This window comes from Erpetoichthys calabaricus, chromosome 13 (assembly GCF_900747795.2).
Source record: "Erpetoichthys calabaricus chromosome 13, fErpCal1.3, whole genome shotgun sequence".
Lineage (NCBI taxonomy): Eukaryota > Metazoa > Chordata > Cladistia > Polypteriformes > Polypteridae > Erpetoichthys > Erpetoichthys calabaricus.
The window spans coordinates 63,454,682-63,476,033 of NC_041406.2; the positions used below are offsets into that span (position 1 = coordinate 63,454,682).

The window sequence follows — 21,352 nt, forward strand, 5'->3', positions numbered from 1 at the left end:
TGTGTGCATATTTATCATATCTTTGGTTTTCTTACACAATATCAGTTATTTTACCAACTGAAATGAAGCTGTCTTTAGCTGCATGGTAACAGTCTAAGTATGAACCAAAGAGTGATGCAGATGCATACTTTATGCTGACTATTGTTTTGTTTTTTGAAGGGCGTCAAAAATGTTTCAGTAAAATGTTGAATGACTGCTGCTGTCATGATAAATCCTAAAAGCAAACCAAATAAGCATTTTAGGCCAACATACAAATTCTGAGTTTATAAAATTGTGTTTCATAGTATCATTTGTATTTTTCTCTTGCACTAAAAAAACAACCCACATACTCACAGGTGCACCAGGGCCACCAGGAAGACCACGATCACCTCTTGATCCAGGAAGACCGACAATACCTGGGGCACCAAGTATACCCTGAGGTCCTGGAACTCCAGGAACACCCTGGACAAAAATGAAAAAATAAAGTAAATTAGGGCTTAAACTTAAAGTGAACACTTCTGCTGTTGTCAAGAATAAAAAGAGGGTAAGGTATGAGACATTATACTGGAATTTGTGTCAAGAAATACAGAGGAAGCACTAATGTGCTATGGGTAAAATATTAAAGATTTACAGATACTTAGAGCAAAGGTAAGCAAATGATCAAAAGAATAAGGTAGCAAATACTTACAGCAGGGCCAGTTTCACCAGATGGGCCTCTCTCACCAGGGGCACCAGAGGGACCAGCAATGCCTTGCTCACCAGGGCGTCCAGCTGGGCCGCTGTCACCACGAGCACCTCTGGGTCCATCTTTGCCAGCTGCACCAGCAGGACCAGGGGGTCCACCAATTCCCTACACATTCATGACAATGTGAAAGAGCAGGTGTAAAAGCTGAAGAACACATTAAATGGACAGACCTGTGCATTCTTCAGTCACACAATATTAACAAGAAACACTTTTCAAAATGAGCTATAAATCTTTGAGTTAAACAGCTAAAAACACTTATTGCATGAACAGTATTCCTTTTCAGCCTACTTTAATGTAATTTGTCTTCAAACATAATACTCACAGAAGGACCTTGTGGGCCAACTCTTCCAGCCGCACCAGGAGCACCATTTGCACCCTACAACAAAGAAAATGTTAACTTTTGTTTTAGATGCTGAGAGTATTTAAAATTCTAATCCATATAATATTTTATTTCAAATAAAAGGCTGCACTTACAGCACTACCAACTTCACCACGAGCACCAGTGGGACCTCCTGGACCAGAAGGACCCTGCAGAAGAAGAAGAAAAAGAAGAACATCAATTTCTGAATTTCACACCAAGCATTCCAGAAACCTGGGCACAGAAGAAGTATTAGATTTGAATGTGTATTATTTTTTTTCATTATTGTGCTTTTTTATTTGTTCCTGTAAAGAAAACATTTTGGTCATTCGATGCTTTAAGGGCACCGTGTGTTTGTATTTTTGATCTTATTAAGCAGTTCTGTTTCTCAAATCTGCCCAGCGAATGCAGCATCCATACAATGCAGAAGGTGGTGGGATGTAGGCACCGGTTGCATGCTACAGGTATATTAAAGCTGCATTGAGCTCCCTTCCATCTTTATCTTTCATTTAGGTGTTTTATCTCTAAAGAGATTCTCATATGCCAGCATGTTTCATTGCTTTTCATGTTCAGGAAACTGAAAAGCATATCTGTAATACTGAATTGGTCTAATGAATGATAATAATATATTGGGTATCTGGTATATCCTGCTAGTTCACTCAGTGTACAGACCCTGTACAAACCTATCAAAGCATGGACAATATCATTCCATAATCCCAAAATATGATGCACATGGTTACAAAATGTAAATGAGAGTATTAATGTTGCACACCAAAATTTCTTAAGATGTGAGTCAGTAAGGCCGAATTTGGCCAGACCACTTTATGTGTGACCATACTTTCTGTAACCATACTGTATGTTGTCTGTTATCTCAAAGACAGGTGTTGTCAATGAGTGTGGCTATACATGTGGGTGTGTAAAGCAGGCGATCCATGTCTCATCCGGGCCTGCTTCCTGTCATGTGCTGAACACCCCCTTGACTCTGTAAAGCTGAATGAGGGGGTTAGAATTTGGATGCATGTATGGATGGATGAATTAAGCTAATATTACAGTGATTTAGTGAGTGGGAAATAATAAATATTCATATTAAATCTTAAATTGGTTTGGTAACATATCTTTAAGAATAACTACCTCACGTAGTATGGCTAAATGCCTACAAATAGGTAGGAGTAAAAGCAGAATAATAGGAGAGAAGGGAAGGTGAATCTATAAATTATAAGACAGTATTATGAGATTGTAAAGTAAACTTGAAGTAATGTGCATTACAAATGAATTTTTTTTAATTGTTCAATCTTTTCTACATACACAATACCAGTCAAAAGTTTGGACACACCCAGATATTTTCATGTTTTTAATTAATATTTGTGCCTTTTTTATCCAGGTACCATTACATTGATTTAAAAATACAGCCAAGACATTATTAGTGTTTCTTATGGCTATTATTGCTTGTATTGTCAGCCATTCCTTCAGTGCCCTAATAGTAAATTCCCTTAGTTTATCCTTAATTAGTCATTTAAAATGCCAATTAGTTATTAGAAAAGCCTTTGTAATTTAGCACCACTAAAACCTGTTATTTTGTTCACTTGCGTTACAAGATACTGTCATTCCTAAAGTTCAGTTCCAGGTTCAAAATGGCTGAAATGAAACATGTCAGTCGATTGTTTTTTTTGCAAAATGAAGGTTATTCAATGCGACAGATTGCCAAGAAACTGAAGATTTTCTACAAATGTATATCTTTACTGTCTTAAGAGAAGAAGGCAAACTATATCTAACAAGTATAGAAAAAGGCTGGGATAGCACAGATGGGCATAAGAGGAGAAGGACACCAGAACCTGTAGTTTAAGAAACAAATGCTTAAAGGTCCTCAGTTGTTTTCTTTACTAAATACACACCAAATACCAGTGTTATAGGCAACAGAGAAAAGAAGATTCCGGATGGTGACCATAATATGATTTTCCAGTCATCTTCCATCCAATGTCTGTACTCTTTTGCCCATTTTAAGCTTTTCTTTTTATTTGCCAGTTTCAGATATGGCTTATCTTTGAAACTCCACCTCTAAGGCGAAAATCCCAGTATCGTTCTTCCTCTGTTGCAAATGCGACTGGTATTTGTCATGTATTTAAGAAAGAAGCCAACTGAGGATCTGTAAGACGTTTGTTTCTCAAACTAGACTCTGATGTGCTTATCTTCTTATACAGTTGTGCACCAGGGCCTTCTCCTTCTTTTTCTATTATAGATAGATCCAGTTCGCCCTCTTCTTTCAGGACAGCAATAGACAGCTTTGTATAAAATCTTCAGTTTCCAAGTGACCTGTCAAATGGAATAACCTTCATTCTGCTAAAAAAAGAAAACAAAAAGAAAAAAGTAGACCGACACGTGTCTTGAGAATTATTTTTGAATCTGAACTTTAGGAATGTCAGAAACTTGCAACTCAAGTGAACAGATTAACAAGTTTTAGCAGCACTAATGAAATTGCCAAGGTTTCTCTAATAACTAATTAAGGAATTGATAAGGGAGTTGACTATTAGCAAACTGAAAGAATGGCTTCTGAAAATGAGGCTTTTGAGTCATATGCAAACAATAAACTAAAGATCAGTAATTTCAAGAAATAATAGCCATTATCAATATTAGTAATGTATTTTAAAATTAATGTAATGGTATCTATCAAAAACATGAACATTTCTGGGTGTGTCCAAACATTTGACTAGTACTATATGCACATATATACTGTACGTGTGTGTGTAAGCCTGTGGATGTGAGAACTCAAAAACAAATCTACCTGAAACATCGCACAGCTATTAGCACTGTAACATGCTAGAATTCAATTAATTTTGAAATTGCTTCAGTATATTGTGATTTTCAAAATTAAACACACACTGTAAATTAAAGGTATATATAGGTTTACAGGGTCATTATTACTGTGTGTAGGGAGTGCTGCGAAATTCTTACTTGCATGTGCTAATTACCATGACACATGTAACCACTCCCTGGTACCATTATGAGCTGGGTACATGTGTATATATGTGCTCTATATATTTATAAGTACTGTGACAGGAAGAAAGATTTGAAATCACAGCTTTATGTTTGTTAAAGTTTGTCTAAATGTGCTGTTTCCAACACCATCTGCTAACCTACTTCTGTAGCTCCAGTGTAGGAAATGGAGTAAAAAGATGAATGAAATGGGACTACACCATATCTTTCAAATTTGTGCACAATATTCTGTTTCTGTTATGAATTACAGTTGGAAGATTGAGATGCCAAACTTGTGTTTTCTTCACTGGCCAGTAAATTAAATATTTTACTGGGGAAGATGGAAACCTGCCATCAAAAGATTATGTTTATGACTTGATTGAATTTACCAGGTATTCAAAAAACTAAATTGCAATGTTCTTCAGTAAATAAAAATTCAAACTGGACTTCAAAGAATTGCTATATTGACTTACACCATTATAACATGAGGATAAGGACCTTTGCCACACAGTCACATTTAGACGCTTGTCTTAAATTGTGAGTACATGTTTTGTTATTTCTGAACAGTGTCAATGTTTTCTAAGAACAAGAAAAGTAAATTGTTTGTTACAAGCTTGTGAGTTAAACTTACGGCAGGCCCAGGAGCACCAACAGGACCAGCAGGACCGTGAGATCCAACCTCTCCTTTAGGTCCAGTAGGGCCTCTATCGCCTCTAGCACCAGATTGTCCATCAGCACCCTAAAATATAAATTCAGTTTAGTAAAAAGTAATCCTTAATCAATGAAAAATGATAAGGCTGAAATATTATCCTCGGTAGTGATACTTACAGGAGGACCAGCAAATCCAGGAGGACCAGCTGGGCCAGATTCACCACGTTCCCCCTATGGAAACGAAACAGAGGTTTGTGATTTATTCTTTTCAGATGAAAAGTAAGGATTGTCATAAATAAATCAAAATGTTCTGAAAAAGATAAAATATAATCTATATCACAGTGTTGTTTCCTTTGCTATTATCTACTCTTTAGAGAAATCGAATCCCAGCTTTGTGCATTTTTCAAGACAGCAGTCATAATCAATCCATAAATAAAAAAACTATAAAACAATCTTATCAGAGGCTATTTTAGTAAATGTGCACTCTCTTGCAAACATGGATTCTGGAAGAGATGCCCTTTGACATTACTACATTTAACAAAAACTATCAATGCTCAATCACATTGATTTATATCTAAGCCACTGAAAGGTTTAGCCTGTTCATTATCATTGGCCAAGTAACTGATAACAGCAATGCTCTTGCACATTAAAATCAAAAAACTTTGTGACTCCTGCAATGGATACTGTACATGCTGACGTGCTCTTTGTAGGATAGATAAGAATGTAATTAGGGAAGCATTTTAGAACAAATCAAAACAATATAATTCATATCTGCACATCTCCCCAGGAGTATATTCTAAATAGTAAGACTTTACTTTACAAAGTTATATATAATGACTGCATTTTTAAAATTGGCTAAGGTTACGGCAAGATTAAGGTTAGCCTGTACATTTATAAGGTTTATAGAACGCTAAGATCAATTATAATCTAATACAGTACTGTTTTGAATACTTCTGCAATTGTTTATTTAATCCATCTGCTGATAATGAATTCCTACAACCTTTAAATAAGGTCAAAAGGTATCAATTGGCCCCTTGTTGTGAATGGTAAGAACTGATTGCAATCATTTTGTCATTTATAACAAAAATTAGATGAATATTATAAAGGTATCATTACAAGTAAGCACTATTTTATTTAGAGAAATTTGCATCTTTTCATACAGTATAAAATGTTGTCAATGATTCAATACTTACAGAAGGACCACGGGGTCCAGCAGGGCCAGAAGGACCACTGGAACCAGTTTCACCCTGAATGTTTTAGAAAAAAAACACATTAATATTTCAATAAATCTTTGTTACATCTAGTCATCTTTGCTTAGAACTTCCTTTTCCTGGATCATCACTGCTAATCCTGACTAACCATTTAGTACATTTCCAAAAGCTAATTTAATCTTCTATAATATTCTTATAGTTGGAATCCTAATAAATGTCTTCTGAAATGATCTCCTCTCATCTTCAGCATCACTTGCCATTTTGAGTATCATGGTTTAAATTAACAGTATGTATATTTATCAGTAGATCTTGCTGCGTATTACAACTTCAGACTCATCTTCCTAAGGGCCTTATATTATCTAGACGTTACATGTATACCTCTGCTCTGCCTTGTTCTCAGAGCTCACAGAACAGGCCTCAAAAGTGGATTAAACATGTTCAGTTAATGGTTAGATGCATATAATTTAACATTTGATACTAGAATGCTTTAATGGTATTAATGCATGAGAGCCACCAAGAGGCACCTCCTGCAGGGTGATACGATGATATCGCATGACGGGGCATACCCAATTCATCACCATCCCACTGAGTCTTCATATGAAGAGGATACATTTGTGTAAATTACATTTATTTCTTTTTTTGTCCTCAAGAAATACATCTGTTCTACTGAAGTAAAAATCGGATGCAAGATGTGGCCATTCTATTTGTGAAGACTTTTTGAGGACAACTTCTTTAATGTGATGCAATCTAAGCAGATGACTAAATGTTGTGCAGTCACTCACCTCTAGCATATATAGACCACATTAGCCACCCTACAGGTAAGAAAATTAACTGTGCAATTATAATATGAACAAAGCCCTAGTGAGCTTGCTAGTTGTTGTCTGTTTTATACTGTATGTTCCTACATTTTAATATGTATGGAAGATATATGAAAAATATAAAGCAATCTTACCTTGTCACCATTAGCACCAGCTGGTCCAGGTGGGCCACCGGCTCCAGGAGCTCCCTACAGAAATAAAAGAGAGGTCATTAAGCTTTATGGAGTCTGTCCTTATACGGTATGACTGCGACCAGAATGAACTAATTCGGCCTATGACATGGACTAGGGCAAAAACTGCATTAAAAGGATTCATGAATGTATTTTTATAATTTTTTGGTTTGTTTTCTTCCATCTCTTTACAAAATTAAAAATTTGGGATCTGTACCTAGAAGGCCTAAACTATTGTACTTTGTCCTATGGGACAGAAGGGGATACAAACAAATTCACACTTACACGTGGACCATCTCTTCCTTGGTTACCGTCGGGGCCTCTTGAACCAGTTTCTCCCTAGTTTTGTTAAAAGAAAATAGCAAAAGACAAGATTTAGATAAAGTGCTTAACAATGGTGACATGTCTTTCTACATTAAATAAAACATATGCAGTATACTCCTTATTAAAATTCTAAACTTTTATAAAATGCTTTCTGATAACACTAAGCATGAAAAACAGTATATATAATATTCTGTATAACTTAAAGTTTCATTGAAATAAAACACGGACCCGCTTTTTTAATGATATATTCTTTTTTAAATTAATGGATAGATCGGTGGCTTGCTAGACAGAGGTTTACAGCTAAAACATTAAATAATTCTAGAAAGGTCAAACAAAACAAATTAAAATGAACACAGATTAAACATCAGGCTAGTAAACAGAACTATTTTGTAATAACTCCACAAAACAACTACAAAGAAGAGAAAGCATATTCAGCATATAATATTTAGTGCCACATTAAGCAGAAATAAGAAGCACACCTAATGAATTATTCAATAACTCTAAACTGATCAAATGGTTCTCGTTATTAGCATACCTTTTCACCTTTAGGTCCAGGAATGCCAGCAGTACCACGCTCACCTGGCATACCAGAAGCACCTTGGGGACCAGCAGGACCAGCAGGACCACCAATACCGGGTTCACCCTAGGGATAAAAAAACATCACAATAAGTAACACAACAATAAATGATTATTTAAAATAATGCAGTTTTTCCCAAATGGTTTCCTTGTTAAATATGTTAGGGTATTATTAGCAAAACAAATTGGATGTGTGTTTACACTGCACGGCATTGCCCAGCTGGTAGAGATGGCACTAGATTGGCAACAGACAGGTAAAGGGACAACCAGGTGCCATATGATGAGAAACAAAACCACACTGGCAGCTGGAAAAGAACTCTGTAAGAGAGTGAGGGGAAACAGATTGTGCCAGAGAAAATTAAACCCTGCAGTTGAAAAGGCTGATCAGAAAGAGAATTCTCTCAGGGCATTCAAGTGAAAGAGCTGTCATGACTGAGTTGGAGGAAGCAAATGAAATTCTGAGGAACACTTGGTGCCACTTGTGAACAAGGGCAAACAGCAAAAGAACACAGTGTTGATACCAGTCACATTATCTGTGTTCTGGGGTCTCAGGGTACCAGGGAATACCTGACATTTGTAAGGAAACCCTTGACCACGATGTAAAAGCCAAATATACACTTCAGATCTGAAAAGCCATCTCCTGGAGGAGTCTTTTAACTCTGGAATCAAGATGAGTTGGGGAAAATATAGGAGTGAAACAGAGGCCAGAAATACTTAAGGTACTAGATAGGTTCTTTGATTTATTTATTTGATACATTATGATTCTCTTGTAACTTATCCCTTTCTTTTTTGGCATAATGTTTTTCATTTTTTTAATCCATCTGTCAATAAAATTTAGAGTTGGAGCAATCTTCTGCAGGCACTCTTGCTATTATACATTTCTAAGTTGAGGAGAGATAAACATATACAGAAGGAATTTACTTTATTTGTTTGAAGGAGTTGCAGTAAAGAGGACATTGCCATCAAGATAGAGTTTAGGTACAAAAGATTAATGAAAAATTATTGTGTGGGTCCATTTACTTGCATATTAAAACTTAGCCAAGGTGAACTGAATATTTAAATGTATACAAGGCAGTTAAAGCTGAAAAGGGCAACCAAAACACCAGAAAAGGGTGAAATGTCTCTCAAAAAAGTATAAAGCAGTAAAAGACAAAATGTCCCTTAAGAAATGAAGACTAACACTTTAATTTAGGTAGTGCAAAAATGCATTGATTACCTATTTGCTCTTATGTAATAAGATGCAGAGGTTTCTTCTGGTGTTAGTAACACTTGCAAAGCATCAGTAAAGCGGTTATTTGTCTATGCAATGCAACCTCCTAAACTTACTTCACTTGGGAATGGTCCAAGGTGCTGTGAGAGATAATTTCTCTTGATATTGCACACTTCAGTATAAGACCTGTGAATCCTTCATATTAACAAACATTTTACCAGTATATCAAAGGATCTTAATTTGCCACACTACACAGTGACGAACAACTTATCTACTGATGTTTTATAAGTGTCATGAAGACCAAAAGAAGCCTTTGTTAAGCTCTTGTTACATAAGAGTAAATGAGTAATAGAGGCATTTTTGCAGTACCCAAATTAAAGCGTTGCCAAATGAAGAATCAAAAGTATCAAAGACACGGAAAATAACATTTGTTTTGAGAAATGCAGACCAACATACACAATAAAGAATGAAATATGTACCATTGCAAATGAAATGTTGAGTGAAGTAAAACAACATGGCATATATCAGCTTACTGCATTGATCTCAAAAAGAGATGCAGTCCTTGTTTACAGACTTGGTTTATGCACAATAAAGTTCAGTACTGCTGTAAATAAGATGATTCAGTGGTGTGGTAATTCTCTAATGACTAGCAGATCACAAACGTTAAAAAATTAGGATATTTAGGAGACGGCAAATTCAGTCAACACTGTTCATAAAACTATGGCCTACACTACCTATAACAAATCCATTTTGAATCACAGTTAAATAATTAGTTATATGTAATTTGAGTTAATAGGAAAAATGATTTGCAGGGTAAGATGTTAAGTATCTCATTTAGCATGTGTTTCATTGATGAAAATTTAATGATTTTGAAAATAGTAAAAATTAATATAAAACATACATTCCAAGTAAGAATTGTATAAGGGACTGCAAAATGAAACTGCTTAGTTATGCAATTTAAATTGGCTATACATCCAGAACAAAATTCCAATCAACATGGAAATGAGGAATTTGTAAGCTAATAATTAACACAAAACAGTAATCCTATCCATTAAAAATAATGTTGAAAAAGAAGACATATATAAATACTAGAAATGTAGATTATGTACACAACAAATTACTTTCAAGTAATATTTTATTTACTTTGTTGCCATCAGGGCCAGGAGCACCAGAAGCACCACGAGCACCAATAGCGCCTTGAGGACCTTGAGAACCAGCAGGACCTGGATTGCCACGTTCACCCTATGACAAAAAAAAAAGTATAGGGTCAATATCATTCTTCAAACATATAACTGAGATTGAGCCTCCTTTTGCATCTGCTCTGTCTCATCCCATAGTTGGACTTGTACCCTGGACCTTGTGTTGATCAAGAAGCAAACACATATCACCTAACCACCTGACCTAAAGACCTTATGCAGCTTGGATGTAGCACTGTAAGCAACAATGAGCTATTTTGCCATTGGTTTAGTGGGACAGGCTTGCATATCTAACACAGACTCTCTCAAACATAAATATGACATTTTTGACAAAGGAAGTACTTATGACACCATTATAAAAAAAAGACTGGGCTTGCCTTTAACATCTTCTGCAAATTACCACCTAACTGGGATTGAATCCCATTCCTGATGCCCACTGCCTCACCTCAGATGGTATACACAAGAGAACAATCTAGGTGAAGCAAATTACATTTTATATAGTCCTGGTGGTCTGGTGGCTAGGATTGTTTTTTATTGTTGGGGACAGTACCATCATCACACTTCACAAGGCTTGCCTCTCAGATACTGCTGCTACAGTATATGTTCAAATTTTACAAGATTTTCTTGTAAAATACTATTGTTATACAGAATGTATACACAGTATATTGTCAATTTTCTTTATAGGTCAAAAACAAACTCTTGTCAATAGTGATTATTTAGTACTTAACTACTACTTTAATTACCAATGCAGACTTTCAGCATTGGCCTAAAATTTAATTATATCAGTTAAGTGCATGTGATGATGGGAAAAATATTCTTTACATTTCTGAGGATACAGCAGTTGTCATGGGTACTGGCAGTTAAGTATCTGAAGATGGCTTGATAATGTGACATAATGCCAGCTTAAAAGTACTATGGGGGCACATAATCAGGAGTAAGGAGTGCATCAGAAAAGATGAAGTAGGTTTAAAGAATTCTTATATGTTAGGGTGCAGGAAAGTGGTGATGTGTTGGGTATTGGTTGGACATGGAAGTAAGAATTTCTGTGTACATGTGACACTACTGCTACTACTACTACAATCAGACACCCTTCTTTATCATTGGTGCAATGGCAATTGCAAAAGAAACAGCTACAGCATCAGCACAGAGTAGAATCTGAGCGACATGGCTTCTCCTTAACTGCATTCACCAAGCTCAGAGATAATTCTGTACTTCCTGCAATATGGCTGCTTCATCGTGCAGTGGGTGTGTCAACGTGCTGTACCATTTCATGCTTCCCAACCTGACCTGACCTGAACTATGATAATCATTATAATACAATAATAAGTAAAAGAATATAAGACAAACTTTTAGTTACAATTTTGTTCTGTACTTTTTTTTAATAAAAGGAGATTTCTCCTTTATTACCACACAAGAACACATTAAAAATGAAGCACATGTGGCAGATGAACTAAAGCATATTTTACAGCAGCCCACTGCTTCTAAGTTGTAAGCCTATATGAATTGATTTTGTGAATTTAAAAGAGATACACAAGGAGGGCTTGCTATTTTGTAAATTATAAAAACACCATAGATCTGATATTTTATTTTAGGGTGCACATTGATACACTATAAAGGTTTATACAACACTTAGTGACTATTAAATATATATGAAGATGACATCTGTTATTATAGCACATTTGGGCATGAATTACAATGAATAAATGTTGGGACTTGAGAGTTACAAAAGGTAAGAAATATTACTACAATATTAATAGTAAACAATGACTTACCCTTGCACCAGCAGGACCAGCTAGACCAGACTCACCAGGAATACCCTGAGTAATGAGACAAGAAGAGTCAATTAGTGTATTGTGGTGTCAAGTTGCAATGTTATGGCAGCTCTAGAAACTTTATGGAGAAGAGAAACCGGACAGATTATTCAGGCTTTAATGTTTGCCATTTAGTGCCAAATTAAATAAACTCATTGTTTGTAGTACTGAGCAAAGGAAACCAGAAAATGAATTTGTGGGTATTATTAGAATCTTAGTGCAAAAAAAGGGTGCATTTAGCACACAGACTACAGCGACGTTCTTCGCAGAGGAAGGTGGGAGCCTAGAATATACCACAAAGGCTTGTAGTAGAACAGGGAAGGAAACCCTGCTCTTTGATTATTGTATGTCCCTGTTGTAACATAACAATAAAGGGAAAGAAAACTAAGGCTCCAGTTAACCGTGGATTTGCTAACAGCAGTTTTTTTCTTTTAAAGGCAAAGACATAATTTTGCTGCCATTCCTCAAATAGCCAACCTACATTCAGACACTGTATAATGTCAATAGTTGTCACCAAATGTATTGTATTGATAATAAGATAATCATTTCTAATTGCAAATAATTTATTCCTAAATGCAGGGTCAACTAACATATTGTTCCCTTCCCATGATCTGCTTGTTTGAAATGTGGAGCATATACGTCATTTTCCAATGTGCACACTATGTCCCTCAGACGTCATAAACTATTTAAACAATGGAAGTGTCCATTTGTTCTTATGAACCATGAACTGAGTATCACCCAAAAGTTCTAATACATACAATTGATATGTAATGAAGGCTTAGATAGTAACATACAATACCGTGGTCTATGGATATGCAGTTTATTTATTGTGTTCGTAAGAATTACTTAAGAACTCTTTGAAATCACATCAGGTTTTGTTGGCTGACACCTCTTGACTCTGTGCTGACTTTTTTGATGTCTAGTTAAGCAAGACATTGAATTTTTGGGGTTTCCCACTATTTTTGGCCCTCTAGACCTGAATAACCCTCATTCTTAGGACATCTGTACTGGAAACTAGAGTAAACCAATTGGTGCCTTCAGCAAAAATGATCAGAAAGACCTGAAGTTACTTATGCCCCAACAACTGACACCAAGGGTTCACCCTCTCAAGTGACAGGAAGGATCAAAGTTACTCCTTTAAACAAAACTTCAAAAAATGGGAAACCGGTAATATAGGCATATAAAGTATTGTTTTATGCTATTTTCGAGTTACTGATTATGAATATAATATTTTTGATATTTGATTCTTTACAGTGGTCTAAAAGCCACTCCCCGAAGGTCAAAAATAAGAGATTTCAAACATAAGCACATGGGGTATGATTTTACACTATTTCAAGACTAGTGATTATGAATATGATGTTATTTTTGAGTTTTGATCCTTTACTAGAGATCTAAACCTCTATGGGCCTCTATAAGAGGGTGAAAAATGATAAATTTCATTACAATCAAGAATATAATATTTTAAACATTTAAATTGAAGCACACATTGTTTATTATGTGCTTCTACCTCATGAGGTAAATCATTACATTCCTTATGAGCGGCCCAAATTAGGGTGCAAAATGCTAGTTTTTTTCCGGATTAAATTGCTTGTTGTTCTATTATATTCTGGAAAAGGTAGAGTTCTGTCTGAAGTAAGCACATTATTACATTTATTTTTTTAATAAGTTTGACTGATATTAAAATGCGCCCAATATCCAAAGTAATAATTTTAGGTATATTTACTTTGCATGGTCTGAAGACACAGTTGTACATTTCTGATTGAAATTACTTCATTACATCATTACTTCTGCAGACAACACACAATGTTAAAGGGACCCTAAGATGAGGTTGATCTCAACAGTAATGGAGCATTCATTTAATTTAATATTAAGTGTTCTTGATAAAAGTAACTGTTACCTGCATTTGTTGTGCATTAATTATAATGATGAAGATTTTGAGTATCATATTTTTATCATGCTGTTTATCACTTCCACTTATTACCTTAGATCTCTTTGTTATAAGAAGTGGCCTACAGATAATTAAATCTGTAACACGTTCATGCAGACAAGAGTAATTTTATCAGTGTTATCCCAGCCAGTATAGCCAGGCCTTGAACTATCCATAATGGCAGAACATTAGCCTAATCTCTAAATACTCTCCTACATGCAGCAGACTACTTGTCCATCACCAGATATCACCTAGAGTGTATTACATTAGCATTTCATGTAACTTGCCTACATTTCTGTTTTAGCAGTAGATAGATAGATAGATAGATAGATAGATAGATAGATAGATAGATAGATAGATAGATAGATAGATAGATAGATAGATAGATAGATAGATAGATACTTTATTAATCCCAAGGGTAAATTTAAAAATTATTACAGTATACATCTATAATACGTGTATTGTAGTGCTGACGTGAAGCTCTCTTTGTAATGGCAACCATCTTACTGGAACTACTGTAGGCATGTTAAATACTGTCTGATACACATCATGATAATAGTAACAGTGTACTGATACTAAAAATAATTTTTCCCGGGTTCCAATAGCAAATGTTGTGTGGTTCCTGAACACCCCACATAAAACAAAAATTGAGAAAAACATTCAATTATGTGTTTTACTCACCCTGTCACCAACTTTACCGGCCTCACCAGCGGCACCAGGAGGACCAGGAAGACCCTACAAAATCACAAACAACAAACATTAAAAAAATATCCCTTAATTCAATATTTAAAGTTACGTCTTCTCAATGGATTTTACAAGCTTTGAACTGTAATTGGGCCTTTTATTTACTTCGCTGAACAAACCCTCTCTCAGGATACACAAAATTAAACTATTATCCAGTTGAGATGGAAAGATTCCATTAGCCCAACACTCTTTTAACATGTTCAATGGGATGAATGACCATCTCTTTGGAACAAATGAGCGGTAGAGATTTCAAAAAGTCTATCATTAAGGACAAAGTACAGTCATCAAAGTCATTAGCTGAGTTGAAACACTAAATGTATTTTTCAGATTTCATTATGGACAAATCTGAAGTTCAGATCGGAATGAAATACCTTAAATCACCACGTTACAGGGATAAAACCAAACTTGTAGTCAAGAGCCAGTAACCTTTTTTGTAGTTTAGTTTGTCTGTTTTAAGGTCAGATGCTTTTATTGCATGTTGCCTTCTTCTATGGCACAACTGTGCTGCTGAATATGTCAGCACCCATAAAAGAAATTGGAAATGATTGGAAATAAAATTGAATAAATTCTTTAGGGTTTACTGAAGAGTCTATGTAATTGAAATCATATGAATGCTGAGTTAGCAATGCTTTTTAGGTATAATGATTGTTCTGCATGTGTATGCAGATTCAAAAATTCAATTCTGGTATACAAATTTCTTCATTTATGGATGACCTTGGACTTAATTTGTTTCTAAAGCTCATACGTTCTGACTACATGAAACAAGTATTTAAAAAAAAATGTACCTGGAACCCGGGAGCTCCAGCTGCTCCTTGTTCTCCTCGTTCACCAGAGTTGCCCTAAAGAAAAAGAAGCCAAGAAAATATTAAAAAATGATCCAAGTCAGCACTTCATAAAAGTTATTTATTACCACCACTCAAAATATGCAATGTAGATTTCTGAGATTTTCATCACAGTTTATACCTACAATTACAATGAGTATAGTTTACAGTTATTATACTGTTTTATTACGGCGAATTCTTATGTGTACAGGGCTTGCATCCCTGCCTCTGACTGGCTTTTTTACCAGCTACCCTGCAAAAGCAGTGACACAGCATTCAGAGTAACAAACTATGGATTTGCACATTGATTTGCCAAATAATTTTAGTGTATCTAATGCCTAGTAAGGATTTTTGATCAGCAAACAGCAGTGATACTAAGGTGAGTGGTGTGATTTTTAGCTTTTGCACTTACAGTAGGGCCAGGAAGTCCTTGTGCACCATTATTGCCATCAGGTCCGGGAGCTCCCTGTCAGTAAATAAAAAGAAAAAGGGTTTATTAAGAAACTCAAGTTCAATTTAAGAAGTGCATGTTTTACAGACAAATGTATGAGTCAAGCTTTCAAAATCTCAATTAGCTTCTGGGCATGTATTACAAGTGACCACTCCCTTCAACACACACAAATCTACATCAGATCACATTCATTTATTTTACTGATAATTATAAAAGATTTGTTTAAACTTCTCTAGTTAGTGCATGGTTAGTGCCTGACCTTCAGCCTCAGCACAAGGCCTTTCAAGTGTTTTACACATCATGCAGATTTTTTTATATCCAATGATTTACAAGAATTGTTTTGATTCACGGAAAATAAAAAGACAAAAGATGTGATTCTCACCCTTGGGCCAGCAGCACCAGTTGCACCTCTCTCACCAGGTTTACCAAGCTCTCCCTACGAAAAAGAAAATATTTCATACACTGGCTTTGAATAACACTTTTGCAATATGTTCAAATGATTTAAAATGTATATAAAATTTTAGCTGAGAGAGTAGTTGACTGTGACCTCCTTAACTATTAATTAGATTCAGATTTGTTTTCATTATGGAGGCTTAAAAGACCACCTCAGCTTGGTGGTGCTTCTCCCGCACAGGTGTCACACTCTGAGTTGGAGTCCCTGATTGGTTACTGTCTGCGTGGACACTGAACATTCTCGTAATGTCAACATGGATTCTTTCTGGGAACTCTGGTTTCCTTTCACTTTCTAAGCATGTACATGTCAGGTTAATGACCAACTCTGGGCATATTCTGTAAGAGTGACTGTTGGTGACCGTGCCCTACGTTGTACTGTTGTCCCATTCAGATCGAGACTGGCTCTGGTTCTTTATTTCTCCATGCCAAGAGATTTGGGATCCCAAGATAGACTGATGAAAAAGCCAAATATCTCTCTGTTGATTTCAGAAAATGGCATTCCTCGAGACTCTTCATATTTCCTTTGCCTAATCCTTTACTTTACTTTCCTTTGACATTACCTTATTAACTTCATTATAGTATGTACATCTGATCCATCATTTAATGCATGACCATGTCGAGCTACTTGCTTTCTACTTGCCTTCTTTGTCAGCAGCTATGCCTCCTGTGCTTTAGAACAGGCCATCCACCTGAAACTAAGCACGTTTGAGCCTGGCCAGAACTTGGATGGGAGACCATCTATGAAAAGCTTGGTTTGCTGCTAGAAGAAGTGTTGCTGAAGCCATCAGGAGGTGCTTACCCTGTGGTCTGTGTGTGGATCCCAATACCCCAATTCATTGATGGGGATACTGTGCTGTAAAAATGGTGCAGTCCCTCAAATAATAAGTAAAACCGAGGTTCTCCGTGGACTCTCTGTGGTCATTAGAGATCCCTGGGCATTTTTTGAAAAGTGTAGGATTTATCCCAATATCCTGGCTAAACTGCCCACCATGGCCTTGTCAATCAGGCCACCTAATCATCCCCTGTCTGTAATTGGTGAACTATCTTTCTATCAATCCTTCAGCACCTAATAGCTAATGGGTGGTGAGTGTACTGGAGCAATAATGGCTGCTGTCAGATCATCCACGTGGGTACTACACTGATGGCAGTTAAAGTGTTTTCTCTCTATGTAAAGCACTTTGAGTGCCACAAAAATGTAATTAATTATTACTGTTATCATTATTATTATTTTTATAATTATTCTCATTAAAGGCTAATGTCACAGTGACCATTATAGTGCTGTACAGAATAGTGACTAACTTATTATTTAGTGACACTTGTATCTTCTGTATATAAATACAGAGTTTATTTTCAATATTGTTTGCTATTCTTTTCATTTATAGTCACTTAATTTTAAAGTGAAGTTATTTTGTTGTGATAATATTATCTTTATCTACTGTAGACTATTTAAAGTTAAAAACCTGCATTTTACATGTTGTACTCTATTTACTTGCATTCTATATAATAATAAGAAAAAATAGATGTATTTTCATAACTTACAGCAGGTCCTTTAGGGCCAGGGAATCCTATGTTGCCAGGCTGACCTCTTGGTCCAGCTGGGCCAGGGGCACCAGTGCGACCATCTTGACCAGCGGGACCCTGAGAAGAAAGTCAAAAAGTTAAGGAACAGATCAATATCAAAAGAAAAATTGTATATAAGTGATTTTCATTAAGAATTGACCCGTATGCATAGCAGTTGAAATTCAACTTACAGCAGGTCCTTCTTTTCCTTGAGGTCCAGAGTTGCCAGAGCTACCAGGAAGACCCTTTAAATAATAAGCAAATTAAATTTACAGTTTATTCTTTAATACAAACTTCTTTAAACTACTATGCTTTGAAGAGTGGCATAGTTGCACTTTGAGGCCTGCTGGTATGATGAAATATATGAAAAGAAAAAGGTTCTACGTTAAATAGATATTGATGTATGGTTGATTTTATTAAAACAATACATGACTGATAAAGAATGTAATGAACAATACCGTAAATAAATGAGTTCAGTCTTTCACATTACATACAGTATAGTTCTGCATGAATATGTCTTGTAGTGTGTCATGACTGAAACGAACGCATCAACCCAACCACAGAAATTGCTACTTCTCCTTCATTTTGTCAAGGTGACATTATTTCTCCACTGATTTGTTACTGACCCTGTCATCCCTACTTTTTCTTCCAACGATATGCATACATTTCTCCTGACTAATTAACAGAATTATTTAAACTGTAACAAATCATTTACAGAAGTCCTTTCACTAAGTATGAGAACCCAATTGGAATAAAGATCTGCTACTTACACGTGCACCAGGAAGGCCAGCCTCACCAGGACGCCCTGCATCACCAGGGGTTCCTCTTGCTCCTGCTGCTCCAGTGGCACCACGGCTTCCAGGAAGACCCTGTAATAGGTAAGACGATTAGTCATGTGATCTTTATTTACAAAGCAAAATACAAAACCTCCTACAGAACCCAGGAACATATTTATGGCCTTACTATTTTCTTGTGAGTTAAAACCTCTCATGGTACAAACACAGGCCTAGATGCTGGCGTTAGGAAAGTCAGCAGGTGGCTTATATTTAAATTATTATTAAAATTCCACACAAAATGTTAAAATTTAAGCTAAAACTCTTTTACGGTGCAAAAATGATAAACCATTGCATAAAATGTATTTTGCATGAGAAAGTCTCATTCTTATTTACTTGAGCCCAAATCCTGATCCCTGTCTGTGCTGACTTTGCTTATTCTCTCTGTCCCAAATAGCTTACTTCAGGTAATCTACATTTCTAAAATTATGGAGCTTAGTGATAAGAAAGTGTAAAAATAGATACAGTATAAGGTGCTGTGGACTCTGTGGAATATCATTTCACCCAAATGTGTTTCCCTTCTTGTGCCCAGTGACACCAGGAGAGGAACTGACTCTCTGAGGATCTCCCTTGGGCAAAGTGGGTTTGGAAAATGAATGAATATTTAATTCTAATAATGTAATGATATTTTTCAAAATATCCCACCGGGTTTTCTTAAGATGCACAGTTGTCCTATCATGTTTGTAACCATTTATAGGTTATGGTAATATTTCAATTAAAAATGTGCGCTTACAATAGGTCCACCTCTGCCATCAGGTCCAGGGACACCTCGAGTTCCAGGGGTACCCTAAAATAAAATCAAAAAAACAGCAATGACTACAATGAATTTCATTAATGAATAGGCTTTAGAACTGCATTCAGAAATATACGTTCAATTCAATTTATTCTTATTAAGTATTATTCCACTTTTAAAACAGAGTGTGATATAAAATAATTTCAAGCTGAGTGTGGGTAAATAATTTGGAACATGTATACATAATATAATGCTGAAATATAGACCGAGAGGCATCAGGTAAATATAAAATGTTCATAAAATAAATATATATTAATAAAACAAAAAAAAATATTTATTTATAAAACATTACTGTATATAAATGTATATATAATGCACATATACTATAAAATGAAGGGACATTCAGAAAAAAAAGATTGGTTTGTAAATATATAAATTGGGTTATATATTTGTAAACATACACACACAAACAGCACAAATACGCAGGTTAAGTAAAAGCTACTGATTTTGAATTTGGCAAAAAATTAATCATAATATTGTGCATCATAATATTTAAATTACAAGCGGTTTATAGAGTTTGTTACTTCTTTCAGAACCATGGATACCAAAAAAAGCACAAAATCAAGTACTGTGCTATTATTACATTTTAAAAGTTATAGACCAATACTACTTCACAGAGTTAATTTGTTTAAGTCATCATGAAACAGGATTGGTCCACTTCAAATGCTACAATCAAGAAAGGGGCTGTAGGGGCATGACATCTTTCAAAGATGACCCAAAGTCTGGCCGGGCTTCAACATTGCTGAAAGAAGAAAATGTTTCCACTGTGCAACAAATCTTAACAGGGAATCTTACAGTGAGAGTGCATAGAATATAAGATACTATAGGGAGTAGTTAATGCTAACTGACCCCTATAGCATCTTACAATTCATGCTCTCTCACTGTGGGTCGACTGAATCATTTATACATGAGCAAGGCCTCTTTACATTGGGTACAAAAATGTTGAAGCATCATTACATATAATGTTTTAAGGAGAATCTTTGGTAAATTAATTTGAAATGGGAGATATTTAAGAAGAATTTAAGAAGTGTTTCTTAACTGGGGATGAAACTTTGATAAATCTTTATAACCCAGAGTCCAAATATCAAATGAAACAACAGATGCATGGTGACTCTCCAAAATTAAAACAAATGCACTGTCCCAATTATTATTGGTAAGATCATGTGCACAATTTTTATAATACTGAGGACGTGGTCCATACTGCACACATGCTTCCAAAAACCCATACAAGTGCTCAATATTGTATTCATTTGCTTTGGTATTTTTGAGACATGGAAAAATGAGGAAAAAAGGCCAGGAAAGCTATCAATCACCCCATTTACAATATGTTTCATGACAATGATCATGCTCACTCTGCACAGATGGCAAAAGCTGATCTGCAAAGACATAGATTTAAAGAGATGCCTCATGTATCCTGTCCTACAGATCTGACCCTGTGTCTTTTGCCTGTTTCTCAGTTTAAAGGGCTAGGTCTGTGACATGCATAGAGACATTGAGATGTCAACTGAGCTACAGAAGAGCGGCTGCACAGGTAAGAGAAAATGTTTTAATTCAGGGGCATAGAAAAGCTTTGCACCTGTGTAACACATGTTTTAGGGTTCACAGAGAATATGTTGAATAGTAAACTTGAAAACTTGTTTGGATTTACTTTTATTTCCCTCAAATCATGCTCAAAACATTTTGATCACCACTTGTGTGCATGTGTGTGTCTGTATGCATATTGGTGTGTGTGTGCGTGTGTGTGTGTATCC

At 35.6% G+C, this 21,352-nt stretch overlaps 1 protein-coding gene across 1 annotated transcript in view; it reads right to left on the reverse strand.

Moving 5' to 3' along the window:
* The window catches only part of col1a2 (collagen, type I, alpha 2), a 54,140-nt gene that overhangs the window by 9,750 nt on the left and 23,038 nt on the right, over positions 1-21,352 (reverse strand). Inside the window, exons 20-39 of the mRNA XM_051935472.1 lie at positions 19,542-19,595; positions 18,746-18,844; positions 18,167-18,220; positions 17,955-18,053; positions 16,345-16,398; positions 15,924-15,977; positions 15,476-15,529; positions 14,628-14,681; positions 11,981-12,025; positions 10,156-10,254; positions 7,762-7,869; positions 7,188-7,241; positions 6,867-6,920; positions 5,897-5,950; positions 4,881-4,934; positions 4,684-4,791; positions 1,199-1,252; positions 1,047-1,100; positions 668-829; positions 334-441 (exon numbers count right to left, since the gene is read on the reverse strand). Coding sequence (XP_051791432.1) covers positions 334-441; positions 668-829; positions 1,047-1,100; positions 1,199-1,252; positions 4,684-4,791; positions 4,881-4,934; positions 5,897-5,950; positions 6,867-6,920; positions 7,188-7,241; positions 7,762-7,869; positions 10,156-10,254; positions 11,981-12,025; positions 14,628-14,681; positions 15,476-15,529; positions 15,924-15,977; positions 16,345-16,398; positions 17,955-18,053; positions 18,167-18,220; positions 18,746-18,844; positions 19,542-19,595 — 1,476 coding nt within the window. The remainder of the gene's footprint in view (positions 1-333; positions 442-667; positions 830-1,046; positions 1,101-1,198; positions 1,253-4,683; positions 4,792-4,880; positions 4,935-5,896; positions 5,951-6,866; positions 6,921-7,187; positions 7,242-7,761; positions 7,870-10,155; positions 10,255-11,980; positions 12,026-14,627; positions 14,682-15,475; positions 15,530-15,923; positions 15,978-16,344; positions 16,399-17,954; positions 18,054-18,166; positions 18,221-18,745; positions 18,845-19,541; positions 19,596-21,352) is intronic.